At 43.0% G+C, this 18,995-nt stretch overlaps 1 protein-coding gene across 18 annotated transcripts in view; it reads left to right on the forward strand.

The window, feature by feature from the left end:
• The window catches only part of DLGAP1 (DLG associated protein 1), a 904,837-nt gene that overhangs the window by 779,372 nt on the left and 106,470 nt on the right, over positions 1-18,995 (forward strand). For 9 of the 18 annotated variants that reach the window (XM_086682542.1, XM_086682539.1, XM_086682540.1 and 6 more), the window contains one exon: positions 4,735-4,764. The exons of the other annotated variants lie outside the window; for them this stretch is intronic. In XM_086682542.1, coding sequence (XP_086538668.1) covers positions 4,735-4,764 — 30 coding nt within the window. The remainder of the gene's footprint in view (positions 1-4,734; positions 4,765-18,995) is intronic. 18 annotated transcript variants of the gene reach the window in all.

The following is an 18,995-nucleotide window of genomic DNA, read 5'->3' on the forward strand; positions in this document are numbered from 1 at the left end:
TTTTAAAAAGACTGCTCCTCCTGCAGTATGAGAATGCATTGGAAGGAGGACATTAAAAACTGAATGGTCCTTTCTTAGTTCTTCTTTCTCTATCCATATCATATCATACAGGTTCGTGTGAGCACTCCTGTATGACTGGGCCTAACGTGAGGACAGTACAGATAAGAGAACTGCAGATTCCTGAGATATTTAGATATAAAATCAATTAGCTGATATTTCTTGAAGTCCATTTATAGCATAACCCTGTCTCCAACTAGTTGATAAAATTACTTCTTGGGGATCTTTTTTAACAGTATAATCTTGAAACCTAAATATCACTGATGTGATATCTACACATCAATGTTCACTACCCTCCATGAAGACCAGCCTCTGAGTAGAAATAGAGTGGTCAATATAACGAAATCTCAGGATTCTGCTCAACAATATCCACGATTAAGACAAAATGTTTAAATTACATTTGCAAAGATCGATAAAATTCTTTAAAAAAAAAAAAAAAAGAAAGAAAAACATTCGGGGCGCCTCAGTGGCTCAGTCGGTTAAGCGTCTGACTTCAGCCCAGGTCATGATCTCGCGGTTTGTGAGTTCAAGCCCCGTGTCGGGTTCTGTGCTGACAGCTCGGAGTCTGCAGCCTGCTTCTGATTCTGTGTCTCCCTCTCTCTCTGCCCCTCCCCAGTTCATGTTCGCACTCTGTCAAAAATAAATAAACTTAAAAAACAAAAAATGTAAAAAAAAAAAAACCTTTCTTTTTTTTTTAGTTTTTTATTTATTTTTGGGGGGCGGGGGGGACAGAGAGAGAATCCCAAGCCGGCTTGGCACTGGCAGCTCGGAGCGCGACGTGAAACTCGAATTCACAAACCATGACATCATGACCTGAGCTGAAACCAAGAGTCAGATGCTTACCCCACCGAGCCACCCAGGTGCCCCTAAAATTCTCTTTTTAGGATGTCTGGAAACACCTGGGAATGATCACTTACTCATTAGGTAAATATTCATCGAGTATTTGCTCTATGCCAGGCACTATTCTAGTCAAGAGAGTTACTGGAACAAGCGAGACAAAGCAGGTCCCTGCTCTCTCATTCTGTTTACATCTTTATGAGGAAGACAGATACAAACAAGGAACCGAGTGATGAATCAATGACATGATTCCAAGCAGTTACGGATTTATAACTACTATCTATGAATTTATAACTACTATAAAAATAAGTAAATAGAAGAGAGAGATGGTCTACAGAGTTATTACTGGGTCTGCTCTAAATGCAGTAAGCAAGGAAGGGTTGTCTGAGGAAGTGACGTGTGAAGTAATATCTGAGTGACTAGAAAGCACTGGGTGTAGGAAGATCTAGCAGGTGAGGGGCAAGCACTTGAACCAGAGGGAGCATTTGGAGCACTAGCAGGGGCAGAAAGGAATTAGCAGTGCAGGGCACAGGAAGAAGACAAACGTGGCTAAAGCATCTCAAATCAGGGAGAAAGTCAGGTGAGATTAAGTAGAAGAAGTAACAAAAAGAGCAGGAATATATGACATAAGGCCTTGTCAGCTGGGGGTAAGAACTGTATTACTATTTCAACAGCAATGAGATGTCACTGGAAGATTCTAGTGAGTCCTAGTCATTCGTACTTGAGCATGGATTATCTTGACTCTCTTAAGAATTATTATAGATCGTCTGAAATTAATAATTTGGTGAGAGTGTTAGGAAAGAGGGTGGAATGGCTTTGGAGTTGGAGAATGGCGGCAGGAAACACACCCGGTTGGTGATTTGCCCTGACGTGCAGGAAGGCAATAGACCAGGTCTGCACAAATCACCCACGAGATTAGGAATTTTGCAATACTGATGATATCGAGTGGAGGGAAGAACAGTTAGCTTTCTTTTCCTTTTTGTCTCTTTTTTTAAATTTTATTTCCAAACACTTCTGCAGATGAGGCAACATTAAAGGGGAGGGGGGTGGGGAGAAGTAAGATCCATTGTGTGTATATATGCATATGTGTATGTGTTACGGCTTACCCTAAATTCCAGGCAATGTCAATGTCAGCCAATCACCAGATAATGTCTATCGTGTGTCCTGGGAGTCAACAGTGCTACATGTAGCTTCTCAGCATCAACATCAATCGTTTTTTAAATATTCAAAATGTTTTTAATATAGTCGTTTAAAATAAAATATAGTTTCCCTTTATCCTACAATTCTTGTATAGTATTAATATTAGCTGTCTAATTAGACTTAGCTAATTCTGTATTTTCACTGCAACATCGTTACTTTGCAACATCTTTACAAAGGCCTATCCTACTACAGGAAAAAGCCTGATTTGGAGGTTAAAAAAAAAAACATAAGTGTATATGGAGTTGATGAATCACTAATGTTTTTATTAAAATAATGTTCATAATTAGAGCTTTAAAATGACTGTTATTAGTTTTTTAGCTTACCTTTTTCCCCTTATTCAATAAATGTACTACTGGGCTCTGGTCCAACAACAACCACAAATCCCATAAGAATCTGTTTAGATTTTCTTGCTTTACCTGCGTAAAGCTGATCAGAGCACCCTGATTAGAGCACACCGTTGTCTTTTTGTTTAAATGGCGGGTGCTGACACCATGGTTATACACAAAAATAAATATGGCTGAAAAACAATCAATATCATGACCTGGTTTCCTATATAAGAATTCGACGGTTTGAAAAAAGACAGGATCGTTGTTTAATAAGCCAGTGACTCATACCTCTTGGCATAAATGGCCTGGGCACGTCCATTTAGGTTATGTTCGTAGATGATTGTCAGCGACTGTTATTTCCAAGGTGATCTATGTATAGCATATTTTTACGTGTGACGGTTTTAAGAGGCTTTGAAGTTACTGGAAAAATAATAGCAAATGCTAAGCTTACTTACGTTTGTCTCATTCAGTTAAATTATAACCCCTTTTGTGAATAGCTCGGAAGGCATTCTGAAGATCAGGATTTTTCTTCTCCGGGCCTGAGTGGAAAGAAACATCAGTCATGACAACGTTATGCTAGACCTGATTCATACCAGCTTGCAGGAGCGAATTATTATAATTTGGGGCATGATGCGAGCCCATGATTAAGCACGGCTATTATTATAAATTAAGTGATATAAGCTTATAATTAAATAAATGATATTAAAAACAAAGGTAATACATACTTAAAACTCTTACCTTCCTCATCATTTGACTATGGTCTACTATGCACACTATACAACTACAGCGCTCGCATGGTAAAAATACTACATAATAGTATTGCTACTTGCCCACCCCTTTTTACCTCCACATTTGCTGACATCAGGCTTGTAGCTTGAAATAGGCCAGGGTGGAAGTAATTATGTGGTGTTGAAGTTGAAAGAGTTTTAATGAAAATAATGTCTATGAAGGTGTGAAAAATAGTTCAAGAGTAGACCACACAGGAGGTGTAATGATAATACATTTATTAGGGAAAGAGGGGGTTGGGATGACATTCAGTGCATGATTGCAATTGCAATGATTTGCAACTGTGCAAATCACAGTTGACTTGCTGGCTATGAATAGAAGAGTTTGACCAAAATCAACAAAAGCATTCCGCGAAAATCAAGTGGCTATAAGGAATGTGCAGTAAAGAGCACCGTGGATTTTATTATTATTTGTAGGTTATGTATCACACATCATGTCTATCAGTAAAAACCATAATAAACATACATACATTTATATGCATACTTTTCGCCCTGGAGAGTCCCTCGTTAAACATTGACCAGACGCTACTGGTTCTGCAGGAAAGATGAAATTGGATAGGTAACTTAAAAGCAGCTTTTTCAGAAAGTTGTAACGGAGAGCAAGTTTGTCTCTTTGTTAACCTAATCTGTTAAAATCAGTGCATGTTCACACTCATCCCGATTTGGCTTACCGACTTTGAAAGGGTTTTGTTTCCATTTTTAATTTGAAACTCCTCTGGGTGGAAAGAGAACCAGAATGCCAACCACATGAAACTGTAAACAGACATTTTTGCTCAGCCTCAAGTATCGTGGCCATCACATAGGGTTTGGGGAATATTATTTATTTTTTACTATAACCCACCAAAAAACAACGATCGTTTGATCAAATCATTGCACCCAGTCTAGTTGATCTCAGTTGAGTATTTTCATCCTTAAACGCATCAAAAAGGCACATGAGTGTCCAGTCAGGAGTAAGGTCTCCTTGGTTCATGAGCAATCTGACACACTCAGAGGGCCGGTTCACTGACCTGCAGGGAGCTGGAACACCGACCACATCTGAACAGTAAATGGCCTTTGGCCCAACCACCTCAGAGAAGGAAGTTGCCAGATCACACCATGGCTTTTAATCACCTTCTGTATATCTCAACAGATACCCTGTCCCAACATGTATCAAATGATCTCTATACATAGCACTAAATAGAAAGTACTAGACACCGGTGTCCTGCTGGGTGAAGTTTTATCGATTCATTATCCAGCATGACTTCCATACAGAAATAGTCATTCACACAGACTTGGCCTTTGTTTTGGGCAAAAACACGTCAGATCCCTTCTTTAGTGAAAAACTCCCCCAAACGGTTTTAGCGGAGGAAGTGAAGACACCATCAGGTCTAATCGAGGACTGAAAACGACCTTGTTTTCCAAGTTGTTACTTGTTCAGTTAAACTCTCAACATGCCGGCAAAAACTCTAGGTCTGAAGCATGTGTGTGTGTTGAGAAGACTAGGAGGTTTGGGTCCATTATATAACTGCCACTTTTTGTTTTTATTCAAGGTGTCATAAAACTGAGTTCTGCAGTTGAAGGTACGTTTTTACAACCACAAAATCGATACTGTTTTGCTTCAAGGTTGCCTAGCGTGGCTTTGTAGCTAGAAAGCGTCTGTGGCAGTGGTGTTTGGTGCCATGTTCTAATTGCCAGCTATCACCATTCCGTCTGTGTTCTCCTCGTTCTGGTCATTTGATGCCATGAGTCTCTCAGGCCTCCACAAGGGGCATTAACTCTGGCCCCGGAGGGCGGTCTTCTGGAGATCGAACATGTCTGCTTCTACTTCTGATGTGATTGCCTCCGATCCAGGGCTCCCTACAGATCCCCTTGCCCTGCAGCAGCCTTAGTTGAGGCTGAACGTGGAGACTTGCCAGGAAGCTTGCCCTCCGTTCTCTCCGCAGGGCCTTCTCTAGAGTGTTTTGGTCCTTTATCCACGTTTACCATGGTCCCAGCATGTTTGCCCAAGAAGGATGGGGGCATGGAGTCGTTAAAGCTCCCTGACGGGAACACTACGTGGTTAAGGCATTTACTGGTCTCAGACGCAGGGTCCTCCTGGGCAGTGTGATCCACCAGCCCGGAAGCACTGCCAGGACCCACTTCCTTCGGTGTCATTCGTGCCATCCATATCCGGCGAGTGGCAGTCCCCTTCACACGTGCATCTAGGAAGCTAAGAAGAAAAGGAGAAGGGATTTGAGGAAAGACACGGATTGGTGTGGGAGAGGACAGCAGTGTTTTGCTAACCTCCAAGAATGCTAAAAATACCCCATCTGCTGAAATGATTAGTTATTTCTATAAAATTGATCTCCTTACCCTCATAGAAGCGTGCTGTCCGAAAGTGGCGAATGTGTAATTTGCTCTTCTTGTGAGTTTCTGTGTTTGTTTTGGGTGTGTGTGTGTGTGTGTGTGTGTGTGTGTTCTCATTTATCGGGAGTCTGTCAGCCATGCTTCGAAAGCTCCTTCATCCCCACTTAATCAGGGGAGGCTTCTCGGAAGAGGTGGTGGGCTTTCAGGTGAGTCTTCACATTTAAAGGGAAATGTGGCTTGCTGATGATCGGGCAATGCATGGAGGTGGGAAGTGGAAGAATGCAAGGGGGAAGGATCGGTGAGACCATCGGCGTGATTCCAGCAAAGGGATTAGATGGGCTGGAGTTTGAAGACTGGGAGATGAGGGAGGGGCTCCAGAATGAACCCACAGGACTGGCAAACCCAAAGTGGGGAACTCTGTGCCTCATGAAGATGCACTACCATCACATTTTACAGCACAGAGTTGAAAAGGCAATATTTCTGATATTCATGATGGAAAGCAGGCCACCGCTCTTCCAAAGCGAACCAAGGCCCAGGGGAAAGCAGTCACTGGTGCTTCCAGGTGGAGAAGGAGGAGCAAGACGATGTCACCTTCAGGGCCAGGGAGGGCACAGTTCACATTTCCAGCCTCTACGAGGCCAAGCAGGAGTCAAGTTTCTCCAGTGCGCTAACACGGAGTTTTATTGAGAGACGGTCCAACCCTCTCCCTGCCTAACAAAACACAGGAGACGCGGCAACAAAATCAAGCAGGACACTGGGAACGGCCTTGCCGCGGAAACTCTCTGCGGCTAGTGAGCACCCGCGGAAACTCTCTGCGGCTAGTGAGCACCGAGTTTCAGTGAATTATCTGTAGAATTCCAGATAACAGCTGGCCCACCCTGGGCCGTTTTGATGTTTTATCAAGGAATGGCTTTGAAGTCAGAGCTTTGCGTGGCCTGCTTGACTTCAGCACAGTGAGCCACCTGCAACAAAAGGATGGAAAAACAAAATAAATGCTTTAAGAAGCGAGGAAATGACAAGAACATGAGATAACTTAAAACCTCTTGTTCTGCCGGAACTGTCATTGTGTTCATCATTTTGTTAGTAACTATTGTCACTACTGGGTAGCATGGCCACTCTGAACGCCCCAAACAGGTTCACGGTCTCCAGGGCATGACGAGAGAGAGGAAAACTAAGGGCGAGAAGCAGCATGACTGCTTGGGACTTTTTCAGCATCCTTAACCAGCCTCCTCTGAGCCCCTGGGGCTCCCGGGAAGTACGCTGGGGCAGCTGTGGGTATCAGAGGTCAAGCCCACCGTGACCCGCTGCTTGAGCAACTATCTCTGGGGCAGCTTCTTGGCTGAGGGCTGTGGAAGCTTGAAGGCTTGGGAGCATGCTCTGTTGTAACCGTGTTAGAACATGTGTGCACAGGGGGCTGTCTGGAGGCCAGTGTGTGTGTGTGTGTGTGTGCGTGTGTGTGCGTGTGCGTGCGCTCAATGCATGCATTCTTGCTGCATCTGGAATGTGAGATTTTTGACCAGCATGCTCAGTGGAATGTGTGTGAGACACTCTCTCCGGATTCGAAATCAAACCTCAGATGGTAGTCCTTACGAATGCTTAGCTGATTACTGTACTCTCTCTTTTCCATCTGTGGTATGAACTCAAGGTCGCTTCATATAGTGAATCATGTCAAGGAATATGTAAATCAGCGGAGGGGATCCGCTGCCAGAAATGAAACCTACCTTTTCTTTCAAAATGACTCTGCTTTGGATTATCGTAGAACTCTAACAATAGCATTAATATTTTAGGTAGGTTGTCTTTTCTTTTCTCTTCTTTTCAAGGAAAAACAATTCTCAAAGTGGTCAGAGAAAATCGACAAAGATTCCCCGTGCTACTTCCCACCACGTATTTTTGTCACGCAGTTTTCTTCTTTCCCTTTCTCTGGAACAGAGGTGCCCCCTTCAGCATTTTGCAGCCTCACCTATTTGAACAGGAAAAAACTTTGAAATAGTTGCAAAGTTTTATCGATAACACTGATGAACTCCAGACTCTCATTTTAGACTGATAATCCCAAACTGGGAGAAAATCCGGGTAAGAGAGAAACATCCAGAAGCAAAGTGGGAGAAAGGGGAGATGGGCGGTGGTTGGGTGCCTGGTAAAGGGGGAAAAACTCTTTTGTCCCATGGGAACAAAACCGTTCTTACCAAGAATTCCATGATAGAATCTTCTAAATATTCCTCCTAAAAGGGATGCTCCCTCTGCAAATTGAGGCAGGGCAAAGGGAGGGAGCAGGGCACATGTTTCCATAAGTGGGGCCAGCACACCAGTCTCATCAAGGAGAAAGGAGAATGCGGGTCACAAAGAGCTGAGTCATGCCTGAGTTAGACCTGCCCTGACTTCTACAAGCAGCAATTTCTTGCAGGGAGGAGGGGTCCAGCCCCAGCCTGAAGCTCCTCATCCAACAGGGGCAGTGTGTTCAGACACGCGGGGAGCATTCAGGCGGGAGGCATCCAGCCTGGAGGGACTGGATGAGACTGCAGAGGCTGATGACAGGCCTTTGTGACTGATAACCAGGCTGTGTTGCGTGATGAGAACTTGCCTCAAAAGCGATTTGTTTATACCGTATAGGTAGGTGAGAATCCAAAATACCAAAACGCCACCAACTGCTTTTGAAAGCCCAGACGAGATGATTATCGAGGCCCTCGCCCGCAGTCGCGTCCTGTGTGGGCATGCTGTGGGGCCTCAGTTAGCTTTAGAGGTGAAACTTGTGTTCACAGTAAAACCTCACAGTCTCCACGAACAGCTTCCATTTCATAAACAAAAGTCCCCCTGGGCATGCGGAGCTTTTGTTTTCCTTTTTTCCTCTTGTCACTTCATTTTATTTAGATATGTTTTAAGGATCTTACTTCTCCATGGTAATGGCCCATGAGCCACAATCCCCTTCAGAGCAAGGGCTTAGGATTTTTGTCATGTTCAAGGTGGTGCTCTCGACGGCCTCATAGCCTCTGACCCAGAAAATGGTATGACTCCTCAGGCATAGGGAAAAAATAAGCAAAATCTTTATTCAATCTTTGTTCCCAGTTTTCACATTCATAATACCTGCAGCTTAATGTCTATATCATAAATCTATAAAAAAATGAGTTGTTCTTCTGATACGAAGCTATGATCCGACTTTACTTACATAAAGTCCTGAAATACTCGATTACTGTGCTTAAGAAAGACTATTTTCCATAATATGATATGCAGTGTGTCTGTCGTAGTCTGTTGGGCTGCTGCAACCAATTATGGTAGATTGGGCAGCTTACATAACAGGGATCTGTTCCTCACCATCGAGGAGGCTGCAAGTCCAAGATCAAGTCACCGGCAGTTTCAGTGTGGGGCACAGCCCCTCTGGATTGCGGACTGCTGGCTTCTCACTGTGTCTTCACAAGGTAGAGGGTGCAAGGGAGCTCTACCCGACTCATGAAGCTTTTGCCTTCATGTCTCATTCACTTCCCCAAAGCCCCACCTCCTTTTTTTTTCCTTTAAAAAAATTTTTTTTAATGTTTTGAGAGAGAGAGCAAGCCAGTGCATGAGCGGGGCCGGGGTTGGGGGTGGACAGAGAGAGGGGAGACACAGAAAATCGAAACAGGCTCCAAGCTGCCAGCACAGAGCCCAACGCCGGGCCCAAACCCACAGATGGCGAGATCATGACCTGAGCTGAAGTCGAACACTTAACCGACCTGAGCCACCCAGGTGCCCCCCAAAAGCCCCACCTCCTAATACCATTACCTTGGGGGTTAAGATTTCAGCATGTGAATGGGGGTAGGGGGAGACATAGATATTCACTCCATAGCAACCCCAAGTGAATTTAACACTTAAAGAAATATTGCAGTGACTCAGTTGGTTAAGTGTCTGACTTCAGCTCAGGTCATGATCTTACAGTTCTTCATGAGTCGGAGCCCAGCATCCTCTGTCCCCCTCTCTCTCTGCACCTCCCTCTCAAAGTAAATTTTTTTTTTTTTTTTAATTTTTTTTTTTCAACGTTTATTTTTGCGACAGAGAGAGACAGAGCATGAACGGGGGAGGGGCAGAGAGAGAGGGAGACACAGAATCGGAAACAGGCTCCAGGCTCTGAGCCATCAGCCCAGAGCCCGACGCGGGGCTCGAACTCACGGACCGCGAGATCGTGACCTGGCTGAAGTCGGACGCTTAACCGACTGCGCCACCCAGGCGCCCCTCAAAGTAAATTTTTTAAAAATTAAAGAAAAAAGAGAGAGAGAGAGTTATTTCTGCAAAGAAACCCAGTCCTCCCTCTTACAAGGATAACCTGGAAACTGGATCACCCTACCGAGCAAATAAATGTTCTCTTCTCAGATGTATTCTGCAGAGACTTACCAAACTTTGGGCAAATTTTTACTATTCCGTAGCAATGTCTCTGGGCGGGATGAGCATTAAGTTGAGAATTTACCAAATAGCCTCCAAAAACTAGGCTCCTCCTGAAATGGCAGAGCTGACCCAGTGTGACCCAGAAACTGGAAGATGAGTCAAGGTGTGCCTAATTTCCAGTCCTTCTCGGAGTTACCCTTACTTCAGGTAGAGTTAACGTCGAATAACCACTGGCAGAGTTTCAGAGCTCTCTCACATTTATCTTTTTTTTTTTTTTTAAGTGTTTCTTTTTCCTCTTCTTCCCTTCCCCCTCCTTCCTCCTCTACTCCAGCTGCATTTCTATTTCTGCTCTGTAATAGAAAGTGAATGGGGGACAGGAGAGCCTTCAGGCAATAGAAAGCTAACCACTCACTGGACGGGTTTGCCTTGTTGTCCCATAAAATGGAGATCTCTATTTCTCAGGGCAAGGATAAAGACTAAACAATATGATATATGTAAAGGACTTAACACCACGTATGGAATACAGTAGGTACTCAATAAGCTTTTGTTCTCTTCCTTACTCTTCCTCTTTCTCTACAGCCTTCCTCAGGCTTCCTGCAGTGCCCGTCCCCCCGCCCCTCCCCTTCTTCCCAGTGTCCCCCCGCCCCTCCCCTTCTTCCCAGTGTCGCTAGCAAACAAGTAATTACTTCCACTAGGATTATACTGTAACACGCTGTTGAAAGTTTGATTTGGGGCAAAGCCATAGACAGACAATCAGCATAGACCCTTGCTTTCCCTGAGAGAACTCAGAGAGAAGCTCCTCACATAGGAATAGGGTTCCCGGATGACCTCACCAGCAGCTGTGACATCTCTGTGGAGGCGGGAGCAGATGCCTGAGTGAACAGTGCCAGGAGCCAATCCCAATTGGGGATGTTCGGGTCAGATGGAACTATCCCCTTACCAGTTCTTCTAGTCTTGGGGACTGGGAAGACAGGGAAGGTTTTCAGGCTGGTTCGACAAAGTGTTAAAGACTGAGTTCGTCAATATTAATAATATTTTCTTACGAAGTAGTTTATAAATTCACAGTGTTCCCGAGTGTGCTGTTCGTCAACACTGATCAAGACCATAGTTTTCAAATAAGGAGACCTAAAGGGATTACAGCCACAGCTATCCAGAGAGCAACCTTCTATAAATCTTTGACTTTCTGTAGCCAAAAACTAATAAAGTCTCTGCTGAACAAGCAGCCTTGAAAACCTACAACAAATTAACATCACCCAGAAGACGGCTTGTATCCAAAGCACCATGCCCTACCCTTCACCACCCTCCCCAGGGTAGGAAACAGAAATTTATCCAATCAAAGACAAGCTGTAAAGGAAAATCTACCGATTTTAGACACCGATTTCCTCTCTTTCTCTTCTTTCTGTTTTTGAAGAGTGTAAGTTTCAAGGTCTATGTGTTTGTTTTTATTCTTTTTAGCAATCTACTGAAAGTTTTCAGTGTAAAGAAAGCGCCTCCTTTAAAAGAATAACTAACCCTATTAAGCTTTGTAAGAAGGCAGCTTTTAAGGATGGTGGTCTAATTAGCAGTCTTTAAAGCCAATTCAGTAGTGACCTCAGAGCCAAGTATACTAGTTCAATCCCAAATTTAGAAAACAGCTTTTACATTTGAAACCTGAAATTGCAGTATGAACTTACTGTTAATTTGGGAACATACCATAATTTAGACAACTGCTAAAATCAGTTGATGCTTTGGATTAGAGCTTGACCTCAGAAATCACACCCTCTTGATTTATCCACCACACCCATTAAAATTAACTGTAAACTCAACTTGACGTTGATCCCATGTACATTTGGTATTTATCTAAGATGTTTACATATCTTAAACGCAGCCACAGCTGCATATACAACAGTTCCATTGAAGTCACAAAGGCTTTAAGTTGAAAGAACATACATATGACTTTGGTTTGGTTTCACTGACAAAAAAAGCCAAAGCCTTTTTACAATAATATGTCAACGAAATGCAAAAGCAAGTGCCAGTCCCAACACTTTAGGGATCTGAAATGTTCTGGAGAGATGTACGGTTATTCAGGTATTTCCCAGTTTTGTTTTGTTCTTAGAAATTCAAATTCTTGGGGCACATGAGTGGCTCAGTTGGTTAAGCTTCTGCCTTCCGCTCAGGTCATGATCTCACAGTTCATGAGTTTGAGCCCTGCCCTGGGCTCTGTGCTGGCATCTCAGAGCCCGGAGCCTGCTTCGGATTCTGTGTCTCCCTCTCTCTCTGTCTCTCCCTCAGTTCTGTTCTCTCTCTCTCTCTCTCTCTCTCTCTCTCAAAAATAAACATTAAAAAAAAAGATTCAAATTCTTTTCAAGTTTATTTATTAATTTTGAGAGAGATAGAAAGCATGAGCAGGGAAGGGGTAGAGAGAGAAGAGAGAGAGGCAGAGGGAGGGAGGGAGGGAGGGAGGGAGAGAGAGCCAAGCAGTCTCCATGCTGTCAGCACAGAGCCCGACGCGGGGCGTGATGCAGGGCTTGACTCACGGCTTGATTCAGGAACCATGAGATCCTGACCTGAGCCGAAATCCAGAGTCAGATGCTTAACTGCCTGAGCCACCCAGGCACCCCAGGTATTTCCTAGTTTTAAGGAACATGTATGCATAGATGAAAACAGAAAGCTACTGGATACAGCTCGGTGGAGCATAGCGTTTGATGAATATATGCCTGTCAGGAAATAGTTTTAATTTCCTTTCAAATCTCTGTATCCCGTTGTTGATTTTATAGATCGCCTCCTCAAATATAAACTCCTAACAATGAGTTTGGAACATGCTCTGTTGGAAGAAAGTACAGAATAGTAACAAAGGCATTCCTAGTTGCAAACTCGGCAGCCGTGACTTGTTGGCTGTGTTGTAATCAGAAGCAGGTCACTGTCTCTGAACCACACTTGGCCTCATCTGTAAAATGGGGTGAAAGCTACTTGGCGCTCCAGATGATTAGAGGCTTAAATAAAATGAGATAATGGTGAGTGTTTGGCCTATAGGCACTCAATATATTTTAGGTGTTTATTTATGATGTTTTGTTGTTCTTACTTTTATTACATTGGCTCAAAGCTCCTAGAAGCTGAGTGGCCCCTGGCTGGGTGCGTCTGTGGAGCACCATGCAAGTCTCCATCTCCGGGCTGTGAGATGGGTATAAAGATAATTTAAAAATAAAAAATAAAAAAATCTTTCAGGGCGCCTGAGTGGCTCAATCCATCAGGCATCGGTCTCTTGACTTCAGCTCAGGTCATGATCTTGTGGTTCATGGGACTGAGCCCCACGTCAGGCTCTGCACTGACAACACAGAGCCTGCTTGGGGTTCTCTCCCTCCCCCTCTCTCCCTCTCTCTCTCTCTGCCCCTCCCCCGCTCACACTCTCACTCTCTCTAAATAAACTTACAAAAGAAAAGGAAAAAAATCTTTAAAATTAAGAAAATAAACTAACTTCTAGAAGCTGAATTGCCAGGTCAAAGAGCAAAATGCATATGTATTTGTGCTAGATATTGCCATAGGCCCCTCCATGGGGACAGTGCCTTCTCCACTTGACCAGCAATATATAAAAATATATAAAATGCCTATCTCCTGGGTGTGCTTTTTACATCCTGGACAAATAACTTGACTATTGATAAGACAGGAAGGCAAGTCGTAATACAAAGAGCTAACATTTGTTGAGCACTTTATAATCTGTTCATAATCCTAGCAAGCAAAGAGAACACATACATGACCTCATTAAAACTTCACAGTAACTCAGTAGCTCCTTTTATGATCATCTGGGGTTTTTCTTTCCAAAAAAATGTTTTAATGTTTTTTTATTTTTGAGAGAGAGAGAGAGAGAGAGAGAGAGAGACAGAGTGCAAGCAGGGGAGGGGCAGAAAGAAAGGGAGACCCAGAATCAGGAGCAGACTCCAGGCTCTGAGCTGTCAGCACAGAACCCAGTGCCAGGCTCGAACCCATGAACAGCGAGATCATGACCTGAATGAAATCGGACGCTTAACCAACTGAGCCGCCCAGGCACCTCTCGTCTGGTTTTATAAAGGAAGAAACCGAGGCATGGAGAAATTACTAACTCAAAGTCACAGAATTTCAAACCCAGGACTGAGAAATAATGAAACCCTTGAAGTCATCTGCCACATCACCCTCCTCTTCTGTATGTCTGCATCTCCAGATAGGCTAACAGTGGTTTTATTTCAGTTTGTTTTAAACTGTGCAAGGGATATGGCACACAGTGAAATCTCCTGCTTCCAGGCGCAATCTCACCAGATTCAATGAGGGAGCAGCCGGTGACTTTCTGTAAAGAATTACAGTGGAGCACAAATAAGTGAACATAACCCGGAGTGTGTGTCTACCAGTGACAGGCACTGGTTTGGCTGGTCCTGTTTAAGAAGGGGATCTAGATGTTCATGGAGACTGTCCCCTGAAGACACTGAACAGAAGGAGCACCATGCCCTGAAGGCGAGGTTTTGAGTTTCATCTCAGTACTTACCCTCTTGCCTTAGGAGGCAAATCACTTCCTTTGTGCTCAGGTGTCCTCATCCTGCACCCATAATCAGGCAATTTAGAAACTTCACAGGCCCAGGGTTCAGCCACCTTGTATATTTCAAACATTTTACAATGATCCTCATTCCCATTAATGAGTTTGCTGTAAACATTTTGGAAGAATTTTTATCTGTAATTAAAATTACAGGGCCCCTGAGTGGCTCAATTGGTTAAGCATCAGACTCTTGATTTCAGGTCATGATCTCACGGTTCATGAGTTCGAGCCCCATGTCGGGCTCTGCGTTGACAGCATGGAGCCTGCTTTGGCTTCTGTCTCCCTCTCTCTCTGCCACTCACCTTCTCGTGCTCTCTCTCTCGAAAATAAACATCAAAGAAATTTTTTAGATAAAATAAAATAAAATTACATATGTAAAACTCATTTCATTTATGATTAGCTATGATTCCTTGGTAATCATACATACTTTGGAATTCCTCACAAAATGAAAAATAGCCAATCTACAAAGTGTTTTCAAATGTAATGGAATTTTGTTAACAGTATGTTGAACAATTAGTGATGATAACATAATGGTAGTTTAGAACGGCGTTTCATTAATTTTTTGTTAATTTTGATTTTGCAGTTTTTATTCATGGTTTAGTGCCAGTAATTTTTTTTCCAAGACTCAAATATTTTCTATCCTCTTGATGAAAGTCTCGTAAACCAAGGCCTGGCACCCGTGGTGCATAGCACACAATAATAATACCTATTCTATGTCCTTATGGGATTGCTATGGGGTTAAGTGCTATAAGGGGCTGAAAGCACTTCTCATCTCTAGAGTGAAGTGTAAATATTTGCTATCATGAATTTGTTGCTATGTGTAGAAAAACCAACTTACTATTGATATTGTAGAGGACCAGTATATAAAGTATACCCTTGAACAATGTGGGGTTTGGGGGCACCAACCTCCCACATAGTCAAAAAGCTGCATATAACTTTTGACTCCCGCCAAACTTAACTACTCATAGCTACTGTTCCCTGGAAGTGTTACCAATAACATAAGCAGATAATTAACACAAATTTTGTATGTTATATATATTATATACTATATTCTTACAATAAAGTAAGCGAGAGAAAAGAAAATGTTGTTTAAAAAATCATAAAGAAGAGAAAATACATTTCCAGTACTACACTGTATTTATCCAAAATAAATCCACATGTATGTGGGCCTGCACACAGGCCCTTGTCGTTCAAGGGTCACCTGTATATAATATACCGGTGTGTGTGTGTGTGTGTGTGTGTGTGTGTGTGTATCCCGGTATGTGTGTATGTACATGTACATGTGTGTGTGTGTATATATATATATACACACACACACACACACATATACATACATATACATATATAGAGAGAGACAGAGAGAGAGAGAGAGAGAGTATACCGGTGTGTGTGTATGTATATATGTGTGTATATACACACACAATATACTGGTGTGTGTATGTACATGTGTGTATATATATATATCATATATATATACTGTACATTATCTTATTTTTGTAAAACAACTGCCCTTAGAATCTTTAGTAATATGCATTAATAACTTTACTAATAGATGATATATAATATCTCATTTATAATTAATATCTATGTATAATAATATCTACATATATATATGTGCACAGAGTAGTATTTTATTTGAGAGCGAGAGAAAGAGCTCATGCAGGTTGGGGAGGGGCAGAGAGAGAGAATCTCAAGTAGTTTCTGCACCATCAGTGCAGAGCCAGGTGCGGGGCTGGAACCCATGAATCATGAGATCATGACCTGAGCTGGACGCTTAACCGACTGAGCCACCCAGGCTCCCCTGCATGGGGTAGTATTATATAGAAATGCGTTGTCTTACTTTTATAGAACACCTGTGTAATTGTGTTGGCTGTGCTTCATGAAGGGTATGCTTTCAGTGTAGGGTTCTGGAGTCTGACTGCCGGGGTTTCAACTCTGGCTCTCTTATTTACTAGCTGTGTGACTGTGGGCAAGTTAACTAACTTCTCTGGGCTTCTCTTTCCTCACAGTTGAAATGACAATAATTAATGTATGGCACGTTGCATGCACTCAATAAATGATGATCATACTAGTAACAGTAACAGTAGACCTACTAGGAAAAAGGAGGCTGAGGGTGATTCCGGACATAAGGGTTTACTGCAAAGCAAAGGAAGCTGTGAGGGTGTTCCGCTTCCAGGGGTGGTCATGACTTGGCTCTCAGCTGGGAAAGGTCTTTTTATGTGCACATCAGTGTTGGAAGGACGCAGGCATGGGCGCCGCTCAGCTTCCCTCCACGTTCCCGTGGAGAACGTCGGGTGGGGAACATGACTGGGTCTGACTACCCAGCCTCCCCATGTGCTAGGTTCTCCTCAGTTTGGGAGCTTTGTCAATTTCCACTACTTGTTCAGCCAAGGATTCATTTCAGACCCCAGTTAAGGGGCGCTGCCGTTTCTTGCCATGGCAGGTTCTAACTTTTCTGGTTACTTTGAAGGGCTTTTGAAGATCGTATCCTAGGATTGCACATTAGAAAGAAATCTGGTTTTGATCACAGGAGTGGGCCATTTTGCACTGGTTGGCCCAGAAATCAAGGATTTGGGCGGGAAGCTTGGAGGAAGAACCCCTTGGCTTTAAGAACAGGGCAGCATGGCTCTCAGCCCAGAGCAGGCCTTACACAGGACTTTTATGACAAGTTAGTCCATTTCTTTCTCTGTGCCTATTTTTGTCAACAAATATTTATTAAGCATCTATTGTACACACAACACTAGTATCCTAAGAGCTATAAGGGATACAAAAAAGAAGAACCATCATATATTCTATCTCATTAGCCTAATGCATTTAAAAGGCAACTCTTGGGGCACCTGGGTGGTTCAGTTGGTTAAACATCTAATTCTTGTTTCAGCTCAGATCATGATCTCACAGTTCATGGGGTTGAGCCCCGTGTAAGTCTCTGTGCTGACAGTGTGGAACTTGCTTGGGATTCTCTCTCTCCCTCTCTCTCTGTCCCTCCCCTTCTTATGCTCTCTCTCTTCCTCAAAGTGAATAAATAAACTTTAAAAATAATAAAATAAAAGGCAACTCTTAGGGTGCCTGGGTGGCTCAGTCAGTTAAGCATCTAGCTCTTGATCTCAGCTCAGGTCTTGATCTCAGGGCCGGGTGCTCAAGCCCCGCATTAGGCTCCACACTGAGTAGGAAGCTTACGTAAAAAATAAAATAAATAAAATAAAAGGCAATTCTATGTATAGTGCCAGTGCAATTATGTCAAATGATATATTTCTTATCTTCACCAAACTGATGCTTCATCATCACATTCATCAAGCACATTCAAGCACATTCGTGCTTTTTGTACGGGCCCCTCTGCACACAGAGCACCCAGGCCATGGGCCACAGCTTTGGAAACTTCTCTATTTGAAACCAATGGCAGTAGAAAGCTATACTAGGGAACCAAAATTCAGCTCAGCATCAGTGTTTAAGTTCTTGTGGGGTTATTACTGAATCTGGAGATAAAAGAGATCAAATGAATGACACATTATACAACCACTGCTGCCTAGCTAATAACCACTTTGATACCCTACGCTGATGTGGCAATTTCAGCATCTTGGCAAACTTTATTCTCCAAGGAGACTCATTTAGAGCTGTTCTCTTGATCATACAGGAATCAAACAATGACAGAAGCAAGCACTGATGGAATAGAATGTCTTCCTGATGTTAAAAACAGCAAATACACAATGCCTGAAGGGCTGGATATTATTCTTTCAGTTCTCCCACTCCTAACCATGTAACATTAATAGAAGAGCCACTATGATCTTTATAAAGTACAAAATTAGTTCATTAGCAAGATGATATTCAGAGCAGTGAAATGCACATCAACGTGACTGAGAGAAGAAAGCGGAAGCATCAGATCACGGGACGAAAGGAAAAAACAAAAGCAGTCTAGCAGAAAAACAAACAAAATGGATAGTGAGACACCAGTCGGTTTGTGAATTGAAAATATCTCGGGGGCGCCTGGGTGGCGCAGTCGGTTAAGCGTCGGACTTCAGCCAGGTCACGATCTTGCGGTCCGTGAGTTTGAGCCCCGCGTCGGGCTCTAGGCTGATGGCTCGGAGCCTGGAGCCTGTTTCCGATTCTGTGTCTCCCTCTCTCTCTGCCCCTCCCCCGTTCATGCTCTGTCTCTCTCTGTCCCAAAAATAAATAAACGTTGAAAAAATATATATATATATATATCTCAAGTGCCAGCACAACAGAAGGGTCGCGTGGGTCCGTCTTTTTAACAATTGCGGTTGATCTTTACCACAATTCTCCTATATTAATATATTTTTTAAAGTACTAGAAAAACATTTTTAAAAGAGTAATCAAAATCATGGATATGAGAAAGTGGTTCCAGAAGAAGTGTGGCTACCTCTACCCAATAAACGACCCAACACACTGCCTTCTATAAGGCAGACAAGAAGAAAGACTCTGGATGGAGAATTGTCTAGAATCTGCAGCTTGTCTATTTTCTATTACTGGAGTAGGGGGCTTAGAATTAGGAAGAAGTAAAATTCCTTAATTAGCCTTTGCCTCTTTCTTGCTTTATGACTACCCCTATAAATATCCATAAAC

This window comes from Puma concolor, chromosome D3, assembly GCF_028749965.1.
Source record: "Puma concolor isolate L17-30 chromosome D3, mPumCon1.1.hap2, whole genome shotgun sequence".
Taxonomy (NCBI): domain Eukaryota; kingdom Metazoa; phylum Chordata; class Mammalia; order Carnivora; family Felidae; genus Puma; species Puma concolor.